At 39.6% G+C, this 19,019-nt stretch overlaps 1 protein-coding gene across 1 annotated transcript in view; it reads left to right on the top strand.

Annotated features, from left to right (window-relative positions):
- The first annotated feature begins 1,983 nt into the window (after positions 1–1,983).
- Positions 1,984–19,019, top strand: part of ALG6 (ALG6 alpha-1,3-glucosyltransferase) — a 42,238-nt gene continuing 25,202 nt past the window's right edge. The window contains exons 1-5 of the mRNA XM_037043470.1: positions 1,984–2,075; positions 8,869–9,129; positions 12,658–12,742; positions 15,396–15,485; positions 16,829–16,917. Of these exons, the coding sequence (XP_036899365.1) occupies positions 9,048–9,129; positions 12,658–12,742; positions 15,396–15,485; positions 16,829–16,917 (346 nt within the window). The 5' untranslated portion in view covers positions 1,984–2,075; positions 8,869–9,047. The remainder of the gene's footprint in view (positions 2,076–8,868; positions 9,130–12,657; positions 12,743–15,395; positions 15,486–16,828; positions 16,918–19,019) is intronic.

Below are 19,019 nucleotides of genomic sequence, written 5' to 3'. Positions count from 1 at the left end.
AAATCTTGCAATGTACTGGATTTTTCCCTACAATTATAATCATTTAATATTCTTCATCAACTTGCCTTTTTCCTTCTTCACCTTAAACAAGTGTTTACTAAAGTATGGGTGTCTATTCTGCTACTATATCGTATCCCTCATTCTTCCGAAATGAACTTTTCATATATCTTCAGTCCCATTCAGTCTCAACTTCCTTGCTAGTGTCTGACTCATAACTGGTGCCTCAATATTACTACTTGGTTGTCTTTTTTTTTTTTAACATTTTATTTATTTATTTTCAGAGAGAGGGGAAGGGAAGGAGAGAGGGAGAGAAGTATCAATGTGTGGTTGCCTCTCACATGTCCCCCACTGGGAACTGGCTTGCAACCCAGGCAAGTGCCCTGACTGGGAATTGAACCACGATCCTTTGCTTCACAGGCCCACACTCAATCCACTGAGCTACACCAGCCAGGGCACTACTTGGTTGTCTTGATGTCACCTCAAATGAATACAGTGTGTATCTTTCCCTCCAAGCCAGCTTCTCCTCTAGGATTCCCTAGGTCTTTCAGATTTCTTGTAATTCAGACTTGAAATCTTGGGAACCCTTCTTGATTTTTCCCTCATTTGTTTCACTTTTTCTGCGTATCTAATATGTTACCAAGACTTGTACATTCTTCCTCTTGCATTGCCATCTCAGTTCAGGCCTTTGTCTAATCAGATGGTGACTACCATGATAATTTTTACCTCTTCCTCTGATTCATCTTACCCATAATCACCTTAAATTTTCTCTAACACTTTACAATGCACTTGACCTCTGGCTAAAAGTAATTTAATGGCCTCTTACTGATCATTGAACACATTCCAAACACCACAGCCTGGTATTCAAGGCTCTCCATAATTACTCCTTTGCAGCTTCATCACCTATCATGTAAGCTGGAGGAAGTGTTTTGCACTTTTCAGCTGCCACCAATTTGGCTTTAACCATTTTTTTTTGTCTAAGGTCCTATTCCCATCCTTTTGGCTCATGTAAGCCCAGGCTTTTCTTCAAAACTGAGCCGACTCCTCCAGGGAGAGCATTTCCTGATAGTTTTATTTTTCAGTCGACCCTTTTCTCTGAACTCCTACAGTGCTTAATGTGTATACCAATAATCTGAATTTAGCATATACTCCCTTCTGTTGCTTTCTACCCTTTTATGAAAATGTCTTTCCCAAAGGAATTAAAGATCTTGAGGGCGGAGTCTTGGCCATATTTGCCTGTATTTCCAATGCTGATGGTCTTTTAAATATAGGATAAAACTTTATATCTGGATGTTTACCTAGCGAAGAAACAAGATCCAGAGTTTTTTGGACCTGCATAGTATAAAGCCAGAGCCAGATATTTGCTGATACTGACCGATTACAAATTAGAGGGGTGTGCTTATACAGAATGGCCGGATTCAGAAGGGAGGGAAAAGACCACTCTCTGAACAAGGAGGAAATGTAGTTGTTTTTGGCAGACAGGCAGTTTGGAAAAGCTGCCTGATGAGGAACGTGCAGTGGCTACTGGAGGATGGGACTGTTCTTTTGCGTAACCCTCAGGTTCTCGAAAACGGTGTGATGTCCAATAGCGTTTCTTACTTGAAGTGCCTTCCTCGCCTTAATACATTCTTCTTCACAGGCAGGTAACTTGAAGAAAGTGATGCAGATTGGCTTTTTCATTTCTCGAGGACACAGGCCCGGAAGACCTACTGCTGATGAGAACCAGCTAAGGGCTCTCCACTCTGTGAAGCGAGCCAGGACGCGCCCTTGGCAGGAATTCGTGGACTGAGCAGCAGGCTTTGGCCGCGATCCCAGGAAAGAAGAGCAAGGGGCTTTCCACCTGCCCCAAGCGTAACCCGGGATCGCAGGCCTCTCGGGTTCCTGCCCCTCGGGCCACGCCTCTTAAATCTGCCACCTCCTCACCAAGTCTTTTCCCCGCCCCGCCTCCCCTCACGCTGAACGGGCTCGCTCCCGCGGAGACGGAATACGGGAGGGGCACTGCGCCTCGGGGGCGAGCGCGCAGGCGCTGTCTTGGATCTCGTGGCAGGCGCGAGTCTCAACTTGCGGTGGGCGGCGAGGTAGGGATCCTGGCCTGGGGTTCCCGACCGCCTGGTTACGGTGGGGAGGGGCTGGGGACTCGCGACACGTCGCTTTCCTGCGCCCAGCGGCGCGCCGCTGGCCGTTCAGCTCCTAGCTGCTCGTCACAGAGAGACAGCATCCAGGCTTCCGCAGCCCAGCTTGTGGCTTCGTTGAGTGTGGGGTGGGGGAAGCCGTGATATGACAGTGGGGAGGCTCCTTCGCTGGAGCGGCTTGGCCCCCTGTTCCTGAGGTTCTTAGGGTCTGGCCCGCTGGAGCAAGGTGGAGGGGGTGGTGCGGGGGGGGGGGGGCGGGGGTGGGGGGGTGGGGTTCCTTTTGCGAGATGTGCTCACCTAGAATAGCAGCACTCCCTGGGTGGTGTGTCCACCTTAGGGGAAGGAACTTTCAGACTAGAAGGAACAGACTCGGCCCTGGGAAGTGGGCGGCCTGCTTTTCTGACATCGAGCCGCGCTGTCAGGGCTAACTAAGCAGGACAGAACACTCAGCCGCCCGCATGGCAATTTCCTGGCTCTGTGGATGGGTTTGAAAGTTACAGTATTTTGCTTTACAGATGGAAAAGTTAATAAAGAAGAACCCTTTTACTGTACAAGAAGAGGAGTTTCACATAATGTCTTTAACTATTAAGGACTCAGTAAAACCAGGTACCTTCCCATTTCACACGAGAAGATCACCAGCAAATACAGGTCCTCCTCCTACAGGATGAGGTTAGATCCAGATAAACCCATCTTTTGTTGAAATACGTTTAATACTCCTTAACCACCCCATGTGATAGCCTAGCCTACCTCAGACTTGCTCAGAACACTTATATTAGGCTAAAAAGTAGGACAACTATGTTGAGTTTCATCTCAAGAATAATTGTCCTCCCGTTTTCACTAGAAGCAAGAGACATAGAAGTGGTTTTGTAGACACATGGAATGTGAAAACAATCCAAAAAACGCCAGCAATACAGTAGTGCACTGTGGAGTATGGGTTGACTGTCTGTGATGTTGCGGCTGACAGGGGTCTGCCGGTGGGGTGGCCGTTGCTGCCCAGCATCAGAGAATTGTGGAACATGTCACTAGACTAAGAAAAGATAGAAATTCAAAATTCTAGTATGGTTTCTACTGAATGCTTATAGGTTTCTCACTGTGGTCGTGTTGAAAATCCTAAGTCAAGCCCCGGCTGGTGTGACTCAGTGGATTGAGTGCCGGCCTGTCAATCCAAAGGTCGCCAGTTTGATTCCCAGTCAGGGCACATGCCTGGGTTTCAGGCTGTGTCCCCAGTTGAGGGGCCTTCAAAAGGCAATCTATTCACATATCTCTTGGACATCAATGTTTCTCTCCCTGTCTTTCTCACTCCCTTCCCCTCCCTATAAATAAAATCTTAAAAAAAGAAAATCTTAAATTGAACCATGGTGAGTCTGTGGGATGCAGGGTGGTGGTGGTGTCAGCCTGTACTTTGTGAGTACCTGCTTTCTGTCAACCTCCTCATAAGTGCAGGGAACAAAGCAACAGGCGGGACTGGAGGGTTCCTCCCTGCTTGCATGGACCATATTTATATTCTAGTTGACAAAAAAAGGTAATTTCCTTGTATACCTTTTTATTGGGTTATAACATGTACAAGATAATACACAGATCTGTACACAGATCATAAGTTGTAACTTGATTTATCATAAAGTAAACATCTTTTATCACCACTCAAGTCAAGAAACAGAACATTCATGGCATTTTCTCCTAATAGTCTCTTTCCTGATTTCTACCTCCACAGATTAGTTTTACCTATTTAAGAGGCCTTCATAAGTGGAACTAAATCTATTTTATGGTGTCTATCTTTTCTTAGAATTATGTTTGTGAGATTGCTTCATGTTGTATAAAAATATAATTTCTGACGGTGAAAAGAATTAGTAAGAAAACTAAAGAAGGTAATGGTACAAACAGTAAGATCTGGAAACCTTTGTGGGGTGGTCAGGGATGATCTGCTGAGAAGAGGACTTGAGGTATAACATGAAGGGCCAAAGAGTGGCCAGTGAGTTGTGTTAAGAGTATTCCAAGCAGAGGGAATAGAAGTGGAAAGGAACTGAGGTGTGAATGAACCTGACAGGGTCTACAGAGGAAGTAGTTTGGGGAAAGTGGAAGGAGATGAAATTGGAGAGGCAGGCAGGGGTCAGATCATAGAGGGTCTTATATGGCTGGGGTATTTGGATTTTATTCTAAGGGTAACAGATGTCAGGAAGAGATGCTTATGATATTCTTCAGTTTCTAACACGAGCCACTTGTGGAGGATGGGAAGGCCTATCCATTGTACTCATTAAAGAAACCCTATAAATGTGACAGTATTGGATAACTATTGGGAATTAGGGGAAACATGAACATGTTCAGAGACCAGATCTTCTTGTGTATTATCAGGATTTATATTAATTCAGACACATAATATGCTTCCAGAATCAATTTAGAAGACACTTCATAAATTAGTCAATTATTCTACACTGAAAATACTCTTGTCAGTTAGTTGCTCAGCTTGTGTTTGAAACTGTTAAAGAGGAACTTTGTCAAGAAGCTCAGTTCATGTTTGGATGGCTGTATTTTTTTTAATTTACTGATTTGAGAGAGAGAAGAATAGGTGAGAGAGAGAGACAGACATTGATTTGTTTGTTTCACTTATTTATGGATCATTGGTTACTTCTGTGTGCCCTGACCAGGAATCAAACCCACAACCTTGGTGTACCAGGACAATGCTGTAATTGATTGAGTTCTACCCAGCTGGGGTGGACAACTCTAATTGTTAGAAAAGATTTCCTAATAATTAATCAAAATACCTGCAACATTGGTTATCAGTTCTGGGTCCATACAGAACTGATAATTAATCATCTATTATCTGTTGCCTCTTCTTCACTTGTCATGCATTTGATTCTTGTTGGTTTGTTTTTTCACATTTAAGTGCAAGACTTTAAAAAATTTTTAATTTAATTTCATTTTTAAAAATATATTTTATTGATTATGTTATTACACTTGTCCCATTTCCCCCTTTCATTCCCCTCCACCACCTCTCCCTCCCACATTCCCCCTCTTTAGTTCATGGCCATGTGTCTTAAGTTCTTTAGCTTTTACATTTCCCATACTATTCTTGCCCTCCCCCTGTCTATTTTCTGCCTGCCATCTATGCTACTTACTCCCTGTACCTTCCCCCCCACTCCTCTTCCCACTCCCCTATTGCTAGCCTTCCATGTAATCTCCATTTCTGTGTCTCTGCTCCTGTTCTAGGAGTTGTTTCCTTAGTTTGTTTTTATTTTAGGTGTGGTTGTTAGTAATTGTGAGTTTTCTGTCATTTTAGTATACATGTTTTTTATCTTCTTTTTCTTAGATAAGTCCCTTTAACATTTCATAAAATAAGGGCTTGGTGATGATGAACTCCAACTTGACCTTATCTGAGAAGCACTTTAAATGCCCTTCTGTTCTAAGTGAAAGCTTTGCTGGATAGAGCAATTTTGGCTGTAGGTCTTTGTCTTTCATGACTTGGAATACTTCTTTCCACCCCCTTCTTGCCTTTAAGGTCTCTTTTGAGAAATCAGCTGACAGTCTGATGGGAACTCCTTTGTAGGTGACTGTCCCCTTATCTCTTGCTGCTTCTAGGATTCTCTCCTTCATTTTTATCTTGGGTAATGTAATTCTGATGTGCCTTGGTGTGTTCCTCCTTGGGCCCACTTTCTTTGGGACTCTCTGAGCTTCATGGACTTCCTGGAAGTATATTTCCTTTGCCAGACTGGGGAAGTTCTCCTTTATTATTTGTTCAAATAAGTTTGCCACTTGTTGCTCTTCTTCTTCCCCTTCTGGTACCCCGATAATTCGGATGCTGGAACACTTAAAGATGTCCTGGAGGTTCCTAAGCCTTTCCTCATTTTTAGAAATTCTTGTTTCTTCATTCTGTTCTGGTTGAATGTTTCTTTCTTACTTCTGGTCCACTCCATTGATTTGAGTCCCAGTTTTCTTCCCAGTCACTATTGGTTCCTCTGTGTTTCTCTTCATTTCACTTAGTTTAGCCTTCATTTGTTCATCTAATTTGTGACTAAAATCAACCAATGCTGTGAGCATCCTGATCACCAGTATTTTGAACTGTGCATCTGATAGGTTAGCTATCTCTTTGTCATTTAGAAGTATTGACTCTGGGGTTCTGAGCTGTTTTTCTGCTTGAGCCATAATATTTTGTTCTGTTCATACCTATTACGTATGAGGGGCAGAGCCTTAGCTGTTCACCAGGGCGGGGCAACCTAAGTCGCTGGGTTTTAACTCTGTATGTGGGGGCGGGTCTGAGAGGGGAAAAAATGGCGCTTTGCTCTGCTCTCTGTTGCACCTCAGTCCCTTCTGCTGCTTCCCCCAAGCAAACTGGAACTTTCTGGTGCTAACTCCCTTGTGGGTGGGCTTGTGTGCATTCTAGGACCCTGTGGGTCTCTCCAACAAATTTTCCTGTGAGGGTGGGAGTCTCTCCATGTGCCTCAACCCCCACAAGTGTTTTCAATCGGTGTTTTGAGGCTTCATTTCCCGGCGCTAGGACCCTGGGTTGCGCCATCTGTCTCGCTCCCCAGTTATATGCTGGCGAATGTGGGACTGCTGCCCGGTCAGCCAGCCACCTTGTGCACTGTGCCTGCTTCTCAATCGCTGCCTTGCTGGGTCTGCCCGTCGCCACCCCACGCCTGGGGTCTGCCAGCCGCCACCTGGGTGCCCAGAGTCTGCCCAGTGCCGCCTTGTGCACCCAGGGTGCCTTGCGCCTGGTGTCACCACTTCCTGTGCCGAGACCTCTCTCTGCTCAGCCACCCGACTCCGCCCCGCTTACCCGTCTGGATGAAGGTGTCTTACTTTAACTCCTCAGTCGTCAGACTTCCATACAGTTCAATTTTCTTTTAGTTTTGGTTGTTACTTTGTTTCTGAATTGTTGTTGCCCTTATTTTCGTTGTTCGAGGAGGCACAGCGTGTCTGCTAACGCCTCCATCTTGGCTGGAAGTCAGGACTTTTGAATTTATTTTAATTTATCCCTGCCATGATTTCTGGAGTTAGATTTGGTTCATCATAGATGTTGTTCATATCTCTTTGGTTATGATTCTTTCATACATCAGTTAGCTATCCCTTCCATCATTGTTTGATTAACAAACTTGATCAGCATGATATTAGTTAAGCATTATGTTCTTTAAGTTCATTGTGATTATTAAGTGTTATTGGTAGTTTATTGGTTCATGGGGAAGTACTTAAATATGATTACCTGGGGCTGTGGATAATTGATTTAAATTGGTCTGATATATTAGTGATTTAAATTTCCAAGACAGAATATTTGTTAAGCTGTATGTTTAAATCCAGGAATCAACGTTTGTAAAGTCAATTTTAAATGTGACATCAAAGCAAAAGGTAGAGTGTTGTATTGCAATTTTGAAGTATATAGTGGAGAATGTTGATAAAAATGATTTTTTGAGTTAGACTAAAAGAGAATTTGAATAGCTTGTAGTGATATATAACCTTGTCAAACCCAGAATCAACATCAAAAACTGATTTAATTTTGATTTTTTCTCTTATTTTGTCTCTGTGATAAAAGTTCTAGTGAACAGTAAAATGATAAAAAATGGATGTAGTAGAAGGAGAGAAAGAGGAGATTTATATAACCCAAATATGAATAATACAGTTACATAGTTTACTAAACGCTTTGTATCATTCTACCTGATTGAGATGCTAGACTTCATTAGTTCTAGAGTAACAAAGTAATTTTTGCCCATCTATTGATGGAATATGCCAATCTTCCCAAAATTTTCTGTTGATTTGTTTAATTGTATTTTTAAAATATATTTTAAAACTATATCCTGTGGTTAAAATGGCCCCATAGTTTTTTGTTTGTTTGTTTGTTTTTGTTTTTAGATCCTAGTTTATGGATTGGAAGTATTCTTTTCACTGCAAATGATATAGACGTGTTGAGTGGAGATGTTGAGAAGTGGGGAGAAGGCTTTGGGAGTGATCAGGGAAGTCTTCACTCAGGACATTGAACTTAAACTGAACTCTGAAGAAGGGCCAGGATTTTTACAGGCAAAAGGAATTCGTTCCAACTTTTCTCAGGGAACTGGAATGGGTTTTGAAAATCAGTTTGAACATAGGAGAAAACATTTCAATGATCTAGGTGCATTTGCCCACAACTTTTCAAAGCTTTCTAATTTTAATATCCCCATGGGAAAAAGTGAGAAAAAGAAAAAGAAATATGTAGGAAATTGTATTTACTGCTTTTTTTTTCAAGAGTTGGGGCTATTCTTACTGATTCTTGCAAAGATTTATTCTCCAAGACGGAAAGTTGGTGTAGTTAGTGCAGGTATATTTTGGAAGAAAAGAAGTAAAAAATTGAACTACATAAATTACTTCAGTGGAAGACTTTCTCGAGTAAATAGAAAAATAAAATTTCTCTTTATTCCTGTTTCAAAGATAAATCACCCCTTTGTTTACCTTTCTGGTCTTATTTTTACCTGTAGTAAAAATAAGGTGAGCATGTTCTGGATAGAACTGAATGATCTAATATCTACATATCTCTCTTCTTTTTCTACACTCGGAAATACTCGCTTGTAAGAGCAGATCCTTCCCCCATCTTTAGATACATTGAGTCCCATTTAACAGGGAGAGCTGTCTATTGAGGACTAAGGAGTAAGGGAATCGAAACCACCCCCTGTCCCCAGGGCCCACCAATTCTCCATCTTTCTACTTGGCTTGATGGGTTTGTTGTTAGAAGTACTATGCTCAGCTAAACTTGATATCCTTTTATTCTTTCCACCTGCAGGCTACTTCTTCATAGATATAAAAAAATTACTGTTTAACTCTTTGGAAGCGGAGCATCACTTCCTAAAATCCTAATTCCAAAGAATTGGCAACATACTGTGATTAAGAAAACAAGTGACTGACTGCATGTTAAAAGTATCCTGGCTCTGGCCCCGGTTTTTCCTCACTGTTTGAAGAAACATGGAGAAATGGTACTTAATGACAACTGTGGTCTTAATAGGACTGACAGTACGGTGGACAGTTTCTCTCAATTCTTATTCAGGTAACACATTTTTACTGTTTAAAAGATTGGTAAGTACTCCTTTGGGTAGTTTTTGTTTATTTGTTTAAAAAAAAGTTTTTAAAATTTATCTTTAGACAGAGGGGAAGGGAGGGAGAAAGAGGGGGAGAGAAACAACAATATGTGGTTGCCTCTCACATAGCCCTCACTGGGGACCTGGCCTGCAACCCTGACATGTGCCCTGACTGGGGATTGAGCTGGTGACCTTTCAGTTTGTAGGAGATGCCCACCCCACTGAGCTACACCAGCCAGGGCAAATGTGACAGTTTTATTTCTTATTTTCTACTACTTATATTTTTAATTTCTTTTCTTAATTTTTTTTATTGTTAGTACCTTATTACTGTTTTGAATAGAAGTAGTGATTCAAGCCCTGGCTGGTGTAGCTCAGTGGATTGAGCACGGGCCTGCGAACCAGACTGTTGCGGTTCGATTCCCAGTCAGGGCACATGCATGAGTTGCAGGCCAGTTTCTGGCAGGGGCCAGTTCTCTGCAGGGGATGCACGAGAAGCAACCATACATTGATGTTTCCTTCCTCTCTCCTTCCCTTCCCCTCTAAAGATAAATAAATAAAATATTTAAAAAAAAAGAAGTAGTGATCCAGGCATCTTTATCTTGTTCCTAATATTAATGGGTGCCTTTAATTTATGATTGAGTATATTTTTGTTCTTTGTAGCATTGAACCAACCTTGCATTCCTAAAATAACCCTATTTGTACATTACTTTTTGTTATTTGCTCTTTGCTGTTTTTGCTATTTGAAAGAAATGTGAAGATTTTTACTTTTACAAAAAAAGCTGTTTACCCTGTTTACTGTACTAATGTAGGTCTTTTGTAAAAATAGGGTAACATGAACTTTTGGAAGGTGGGAGATACTATTTGCTTTATGCCATTTCAGTTTATGAAACTGTTCATAGGAATGCTCTACTTTTGGATATCAGGGAAAACCAAGTTTACCTTTTTTTTCTTTTTAAAGTATATTGCTACATTTTCGTATCTATGCTCCTAAATTGCCCTATAAGAAAGTCAACACAAGATTATTTTTGGATTACTGTATAAGAGAAGTATAGCTCTTATACGTTAGTAGAACATTGATAGGCATCTTTTGTTGGTAGTGACTTAGCATTTACATGTGAAGAACTTCTGTGTCATGGAGGCTGAGAGAATTAATGAATAGGTATAACATCTGTGATTCCACTAAAATTTTTTCCCTTTATTAAATATAATACTTTTGTGGGGTTATACTTTGTTTTTGCCATGCTTATTCTAGTTTGCTTTAAAATTTAAAAAGAAAACAACTTACTGATTTTTTTTTTTTGAGAGAGAGAGGTGGGGAGAGAGAGAAACATTGATGTGAAGGAGAAACATCAATCAGTTGCCTCCCATACATGCCCAGAATAGGGATCAAACCCACAACCTAAGTATGTGCCCTTACTGGGAATTGAACCCACAACCTTTTGGTGCATTTTTGAAACATACATTTATGTACATGTAAGGGGTATAAATATGCACCCTACTTATATAGTTAGTTTTTATAGACTGAAATATACTGAATAAATATTGCTTGTTGCTTTTAAACAAGCCATGGGAAGAGACAAATTCTGATTTTAGTATTGATTGCTTATCTTATCTTGCAGAGATTCACAATTCCTCTATACTTGATCCAAAGTGTTATTAATGATTTTAGAGCAAATAGCAACACTTGAACCAATTTTAATAACCTTTTTATCCCATCCTCCAAAGCTCTATTGGCTGTTCAGGAGGAGAAAGTCATGGGAAATCTTTTTTTTGCAAAATTATTGTTAATTATTGTTAAAGTGTGTCTGTGTTCTGTTTAGTTGGTTAATTTCTCTCAGCTTACCTATTGCCATTTGTAATGTTTCTTCTTTTTTAAAAAGACTTGACTTATTTTTAGAGAGAGGGGAAGGGAGAGAGAGTAAGAAACATCGATCTCTTGCCTCTTGCATGCCCCCACCTGGGGACCTGGCTCAAAACCCAGGCATGTGCCCTGACTGGTAATCAAACCAGTGACCTTTCTGTTCACAGGCTGGAGCTCAGTCCACTGAGCCATCATAGCCAGGGCTGTAATGTTTCTTCTTACTCACCAGGAACATGTGAAAGGGGAATTTTTATTCTGGAAAAATTTAGCCAGTTTTTCCTCTCTTAGAATGTTTAAAATTTCAATGTAAAGGCAAGGAGTGTGTATTGTTTTCAAAGGAACTACTTGTTTTTTTTTTTAATTCTAACAAAATTTTGAATAATTTAGCAGTTAACAAAATGAATATTCAAGTAGTGCTTAAACCCATCTTCCTGAGAATGAGATAAAATTGAAGCTTTGTAAATACATTAATGTGTTTACGCAATTCTGCGTCCCATGTAAATAAATTGTAGAATTAATCGCAGTGGAAGGAGTTCTATTTGCCCTTCCCAAGTGGAGCTCCCATGGGCACTGTCGGGTTGTCCTTCTGGGTTGCTTTAAGGGCACTTGAGTAGTTTTAAAAACTTAACTACTGATTTCATAGCCAGTGTAGGTGAATTTATTGAAGTAGGTCAGACTCTGGATAGAAACTTGTTTCTCAACCCTAAAGAGAGTCATTATCCATTCTTCTATTTGTGAGAAAATGGTAATAAATTCTTCCACATTTTTACCACAGTCTAGAGCAATTTCAGAAAATCTAGAAAGCCGGATTTTTTCAAGTATAGAAGTTATTTAAGGTCCTCTCTGACTTTTATTATTCCAGTGGACCCAAAATAAACCAATAAAAACAAAACAAACAAAAAATAAAAATCAATTTCTTTCCCCTATACACAATGGCCATAGTTCTAAAAACAGGAACACACACGCACCTATAAACTACACATACAAAAAAATAATTAATTCAATGGAGGATTATTTCACCTTTAAAAAATGTATGTTTTTCCTCCTCCCATGCCTGTTCTGTTGATTAAGGAAGTTTTTAATGAAAGTATGTACTATCTGCCTAGCAATATGTTTCCTTCAAGCTCTGGAAAACCCTATAAACTAAATAGGATAGTCATGTGACAAAATACACAAGACTGAAAATATAAGTGTTTTGAGAAGTCAGTATTAGTGATCAATATGTTTTTAATTTGTAAGGAGAATTTGGAATTTAGGATGCTTTTTGTGGTTGGATATGAATTTATAGAAGAGATGTGTGAATAGGGAGTAGGCAGCATGAACAGAGGCTTGGAATTTCACTGCAGACAGTAACTTAAAGATGTTTTGGGGCAAGAACCAATATACAGGCAAAGTAGCTGTGGCAAAATTAACTGGCCTACCTACCATCACAAATTTCTCAAGGTCGCACATTCAGTAGTGGATAATCAGCAACTTAAATCTTTTGAATTTAAAAAGGACGTAGGTTTTTAGAAAACTTCTGTGTTCTTTTCCTTTACCTATGCTACCTCTGTAATTTAGAACATTTTCACAAGGAAATAAAAATTTGATATACTAGAGTATATTGTTGTTTTGCTCTTTTTTCTTTTCACCTTAGGTGCTGGAAAACCCCCTATGTTTGGTGATTATGAAGCTCAGAGACACTGGCAAGAAATTACTTTTAATTTACCAGTCAACCAGTGGTATGAACAACTTTAACTTGGTTTTCTCGTTTATCACAGTCAATTAAAATAGATTATTTGAAGCTATTTAAAAGGAAAACAATGCTACTGCTTTTTCCATCTCAAGTGCCCTCATCTCCCAGTGGACGGATGTCACATGTATTCCCTTGCACACTGCAGGCCCATTTTGAATGTCATACCCCTGAAAGTTACCTGTTTACTCAGGTACCAGCTGGAGTAAAACTGAGTTCCAGCTGAACTAGAACTTTGATGATGGAATGCCCTGTGCCTTAGAAACTCTTCTGGACATAAACAGTGGAAGTTTATGGGCTAAAAATATTTCCTCTGGAGGTTTCGCCAAGTTTCTCTGTTAGAGACGGATGAAGGGTAGAAATGGAGCAGCTGAGGGATGAAGACTGTAGGTGCTACAGTCAGACCAGATCCTGGCTCTGCTATTTATGTACAAGCAGTGTGACCTCTGGCAATTATTTAACTTTCTCTGCTACAGTTTTATCACTTGTAGAATGGAAATAATGGAACGCATATTTCACTGGGTGATTGTGAGGACTGAACAAAACAATACATGTAAAGCACTCAGACCAGTGCTTGCAATGTAATGAGCTCTCAATAAATGTTAGCGGTGGTTATATTGTCACAGAAATTCATGCTTGTATCATTTTTATTGCACATGTTCTGGTAATAATTGAGGACATTATTTATTGACCTTATTGAATGCCTGGTAGATTATTTTATTAGAGACTGTCTGTACAAACTCTTCATATTGTTCTGTCGACTGGTTTGGTCAGATCCCCAGACACTGATTTAATCAGTGAGCATCACTGTTCAGGTTATTAGTACATTCATAATATTTTTATATTGCTACTAGTTACTTTGTTTCCCCTGGTAGATTTTGAAGCTTTCATTGAACACTTTTAAGTATCTTTTTCAATCATTTCTCTTTTCTTATTTATACATTTCTGTAAGAATGGGGAGCATAGCTGTTAACCCTATCCTTTCTTCCCAGTCCAACCAGTTACCTGTTAGCATATACTGTTTGTTAGTGTATATCCTGGTGTGCTTACAGCCTACTGTCAGCACCTCTTTTATAGTTATTTCCAGTGGATCTCAAGGATTAAGTAAATGAAAACTAGCTTTTGCCTTATAAGAAGCTGGAAACCAAATCAAATTGTAGTGATCAAAATTTAATTCTGGAATTTTTTGATGGTTTTCTATGGCTATCTACATCCAATAGTTTTGAGACAAACCATCAGAACTACTATTTTGCACTTACTTTGTGGCAGGGAGTGACTTAACAGCTTTACATGTTTCATTCAGTCCTTTGGCAGCTCTCTCAATGAGTTATGTATAATAAAACTTTATGCTGATGTGCCCTGTAGTATCATGACTTTGGAAAGAACATAATTGGTGCCTGTCATCTGGCAACCCCGTTTAGAGGGGTGGGCCCTCTGGTTGCCACCGTTGGCTGGCCCAGTTTCCCAGATTCAAGCTGTGCAAAGGGACTCCAATGAACACGGAGGTTCTTGGATTCACTTCCTCTTGGCTTCAGGTCTCAGCCAGGTATAGGATCCAGGGTTATTTATGCACGTGGCCGTTGCTGCCGCAGTGGTCACCCGCCACCAGATAGTGCCATTCTTAGTACCCTGTGCCCAGATCTCTCCTGTCTAGCCTACTTTGATCATTCTGTTAATACCAGTTCCCTCCATTTAAACCTACATCTTATGTGACTGACATTAATAAAATGAACATTAACAGACTTAGAATCATGATGAATGCTAATTTTAAAAGTTTTCTTAATCCCAAAGTAAGAGATTGTGATGCTGAGAAATTGTTACCCATTTGAAACAGGCTTATTATGAACGATGGTTTTATGTGAGTTATATAGTTTCATCTCCAAAATTGTAAATTCTTATGACTGAGAAAATAAATTGGATAGAAGAAGCTGACTAGTTATAACGGATATAATTAAAAAATCCATTCTATGTAAATTTCATTTTTTATTTCTTGAGTCAAAGTAATTGTATATAGTTTCTTTCCATTCTGGCCATCTGGAGGAACACATTAGTTTATGAACATTTGACCTAGTTCTCTTCCTTAATTCACAGAATCTGGCAAAACATAGCCTCTCATTCTGTGTTGGTTGACTTCTTTTCAAAGTCTTCTACCTGGTTCATGAAGTATTTCTCTTTCCATAAATGAAATCTTTGTGTTCTTTGATACTCATTTTTTACTTTTTAATGTTGTGATTTTATATTGTTTCTTTTGTTAGACTATAAGAAGCAATTTGTTTTTTGTTGTTGCATATTTTCTTTTATACAAGTGTTAGTCATTGGTTAAATCTAGTAATAGTTGAGTGTTAGGACAGTCCTGGTTTGTGTCTATTGTTACGGTTTAATTATTGATGGCTTCCTCTTTTACTCTCAGGAGTATGCTGGTTTAGGCAATAAATTATTTAGTTATTGTACTCAATAACAACTTTTAATTATGAGTTCACAAACATTTTTAGAAGGGGAAAAGACAAGAAAGTTCAGTTGAAATTTTAAACTCATCTAACATATCTTTTCATTTAAATTAAATTAAATGAGATGTTAGATATAAGTCTATGTCCTGAATATTGATTAATGGAATCATGTTTTCTCTTTTTTTTCTCCCCCAGGTATTTTAACAGCAGTGATAACAATTTACTGTACTGGGGATTGGATTATCCACCTCTTACAGCTTATCACAGTCTTTTGTGTGCATATGTGTAAGTTTATCTTCCTTAATGTAACTATGTCCTTGGCAGATACAGTAAGGAACAGTGTGACCTGGCTTTGTTGGATAGTGGAGAGATTGTAGCTGCCATTGTATTATGGTTTGTAAAGCACTGTACATTTACGATTGGGTTGTAAAAAACTTAACTATCAGAGTTTGAATATTTGCATAATTCCTTTGGAGGAGAGACTAGAAAGGAAGGGGAAAAATCTAGCCCCGGCCAGGTGGCTCAGCTGGTTGAAGTGTCACCCTGTAAGCCAAGAGGTTGTGCCTTGACTCCTGCTCAGGGCACCTACCTAGGTTGCCGGTGTGATCCTGGCTGGGGTGCATGAGGGAGGGAGGGGAGCCATGTTTCTCTCTCACATCGAAGTTTCTGTCTCTCTTCCTCTCTCTCAAATCGATAAACATATCATCGGGTAAGGATTAAAATAATAAAAATAATAATAAAAAGAAAGATGAAAATCTAGTGGAGTTGTTACCAGTTATGCATGGATGACTAAGAAGTATACTACTATGGTTAGTTGTGTGTGGGAATGCTTTTTTTCTGGAATGCCCCAAGGTAAATAAAAAATATGGGTCCAAGTGGCATTCTGACTGACCTGTAAAGTTAGAAACTGGAATTACTCTAGTGTTTCACTAGTGATTTAAGATCGGGATTGCAGTCCCTTCATTTACAGAAACGAGTCGCTTACAGATGATTAGGAACCCCGCTTTGCTGCAGAAGCAGCTCTGCTCTGCGGTGCTGTTTCGTTTCAGACTCGAGGTGTGCAAGCAGGCATGTGAGGAACTTCACGGTGTCTTCCGAGCTCATTCGTTTTACTGTTTCATATTTTGTAAAAGTTAGCTTCTTGGGCTGAAAACAGATTGTCAGACTACATGATAATCAGTTATATTTTGCAGTGTTCAGGGTAACATAATATGATTGAAACTTATTTTATCTGTAACACTTATGTTTAGTTTTATGCAATGATTTATGATCAATAGCTATTTATTATAGCTGATTGTTACACTAACTGAAAATATTATAAATTATATGTGTTTAATAAGTGAAATGGGACACGTCGGATTGTTTTTACACTGGAAGAATTGGAGAGATGGGGTTCTTAGTAACATGTTATTACAGGGTTTCGTTGGAAGGGAGCAGGGCAGACTGTTGTATAGCTTGAGTCAGCTTCACATGATTAAATAAAAGGACTGAAGTGTCGGCCTTGACTCTGTTGCTTTATAGGAGCAGGGGCCACTTCTCAAAATAGACTCTTATGTCCTCAGGTGTCCAGGTTGCTAAAAGTGATGGGGAATTTAGTGAGTGCATGTGTATACGCTTTGATTTTTCAGGGCAAAGATGATAAATCCAGACTGGATTGCTCTCCACACCTCACGTGGATATGAGAGTCAGGCGCACAAGCTCTTCATGCGTGCAACAGGTAAAAGAACAATAGGTGTTGAGTGCAAAATTTGATTAAAAATTTTTTTGAACCTTTTGGTAAAAGGTTTTATTGTTGTTCCTACTTATTTAAGACTATACAATGATAATATACATATATGTGTAGATTGTATTTGTAAACTAAAAGAGGAAAAGGTAGAAATGAATAATTCTGGGTAGTTTACATTTATTATCCCATTTAATAATTTGAGCACTCAAAGGGGTAAATACTATTACTATCTTTATTTTAAGGTGAAGAAACTGAAGCACAGGTAAATGAGATGAATAGCTTATTTGAGGTGAGATAGCTATAAATTGAAGTTTTACTTGTTTAGGCTGTTGCTTAATCTCCTAATTCCAAATCCATTTAGTCTTTTTCTCTTTTCTTCTTTTAAAATTTTTATTTATTTATTTTTAGACACAGGGGAAGAGAAGGAGAAAGAAAGGGAAAGAAACATCAGTGTATAGTTGCCTCTTGCCTGCTTCCCACTGGGGACCTAGCCTGCAACCCAGGCATGTGCCATGACTGGGATTTGAGCCAGCAACCCTTTGGTTTGCAGCCCCTGCTCAGTCCACTGAGCCACACCAGACAGGGCCCTTTAGTCTTTTTCTTAAAGTAAACTTTACAGTTGTATCTCATTAATTGTGTTGCTATACCTTGTTGCTAAATTAAATAATTCATTTACCAAATGTTTATGGAGAATTTACTGTGTTTGTTCTAAGAGTTGAAGGTAATAGGTTTAAGAGCTTTACATGATTTAGACTTTATTGCTAGCCTGGAACTTTTCCTTAATTGGCCTAAATTTAGTAGTTTGTTCTCTTTGTTATTCATCCAGGTGTGGAATCTCAGGCGCTAGAGAAAATGCCTTGCCTGTCTTCCCCTCCCCCACACCATTCCCTTTCCCCACAGTGCTTTCATCCTGTCTGAATTGCATGCTCACCACAGGATTACGTAGCTTTTCAACCAATACCTATATGGGGGGGCTCCCCCAAATTGGAATTTATTTATAAAAAATAGTGTATTTATTCTTACATCTTTAACCTTAAGTCAACTTCAAAATACTCTCCATTTGATGCAAAACTCCTATTGAGAAGTTTTTTCTACTGCTCAAAACAGTTTTTAGACTTGTTGATTTTGATGCCTCTTAGTGCTTCTGCCATTTTTAAATCTGGGGAAACAAAAAGTCATTTGGGGAAAAATTGAGTGAATGAGGGGCACAAGGGTCCTGCTGTTTTTGTTTGTGGTGTGGGCAGGTGCACCCATAACTCACCCATCTTGAAATGGGCAAACACATTGCAAGTCTTCAAAAAAAATTCACTGAAGCCCAAAGCAACCTCTCACAACAGTGTTGGTTGGTACATTGATACAGGTGGGTTCCTAGAACACTCACCTAGCAGGGGAAGCCTGTACTACAAGGTGCTCTCCCTCCAGAAAATAATTCTAGTTTTTGGGGGTTTTTTTTGGTTCTCCCTTGTGTCTGCAGAGACCTCACCATCTTTTTAAATAAATTTATAGATTTTGGGGGGTGATTAGAGAGAGAAACAAACTGATCTGTTGTTTCACTCATTTATGCATTCATTGGTTGTTTCTTGCATGTGCCCTGACTGGAGATGGAACCCACAACATTGGCATATTGGGTCGACATTCTGACCAACTGAGCTACCTGGCCAGGGCAGGAACTCACAATCTTTAGGGACTATTTTATTTTCAGAGAGCCTCAGTCATTAAAAATTTCCTTCTTATATTGATCCTCCACTAGTGATTTTAGGTTCTGTTTCCTTGGGCTACATAGAACAAGTCTGATCTGTTATGTGTATACTTAATACCTGAAGACTTTTGAAGTCACCTTTTCCCCACGTTAGACATTCTGAGATACTTGAGTTATCTCCTAGGTGACCAGTTTGTTTAATGTGATTATGGTTTTGAGGCCTCTGGTTGTGCTCCTTGGAATATGTTTCGGTTGCCAGTGTCATCTGAAATGTGGCATCTGGGGCAGAAAGTAGATCACATGCCACTAACACTGACAGTTTTCTGTCATTTACCTTGTTCAGGACATTGCATTTTGTGTGGTACAAGAAAAAAATAGGCTCTCTGGATAGCTG

This window comes from Sturnira hondurensis, unplaced genomic scaffold (genome assembly GCF_014824575.4).
Source record: "Sturnira hondurensis isolate 20B ecotype Veracruz unplaced genomic scaffold, ASM1482457v3 Scaffold0000648, whole genome shotgun sequence".
Taxonomy (NCBI): domain Eukaryota; kingdom Metazoa; phylum Chordata; class Mammalia; order Chiroptera; family Phyllostomidae; genus Sturnira; species Sturnira hondurensis.
Note: the sequence above shows the minus strand (reverse complement) of the source record. Positions and strands in the feature narration are given on the sequence as shown.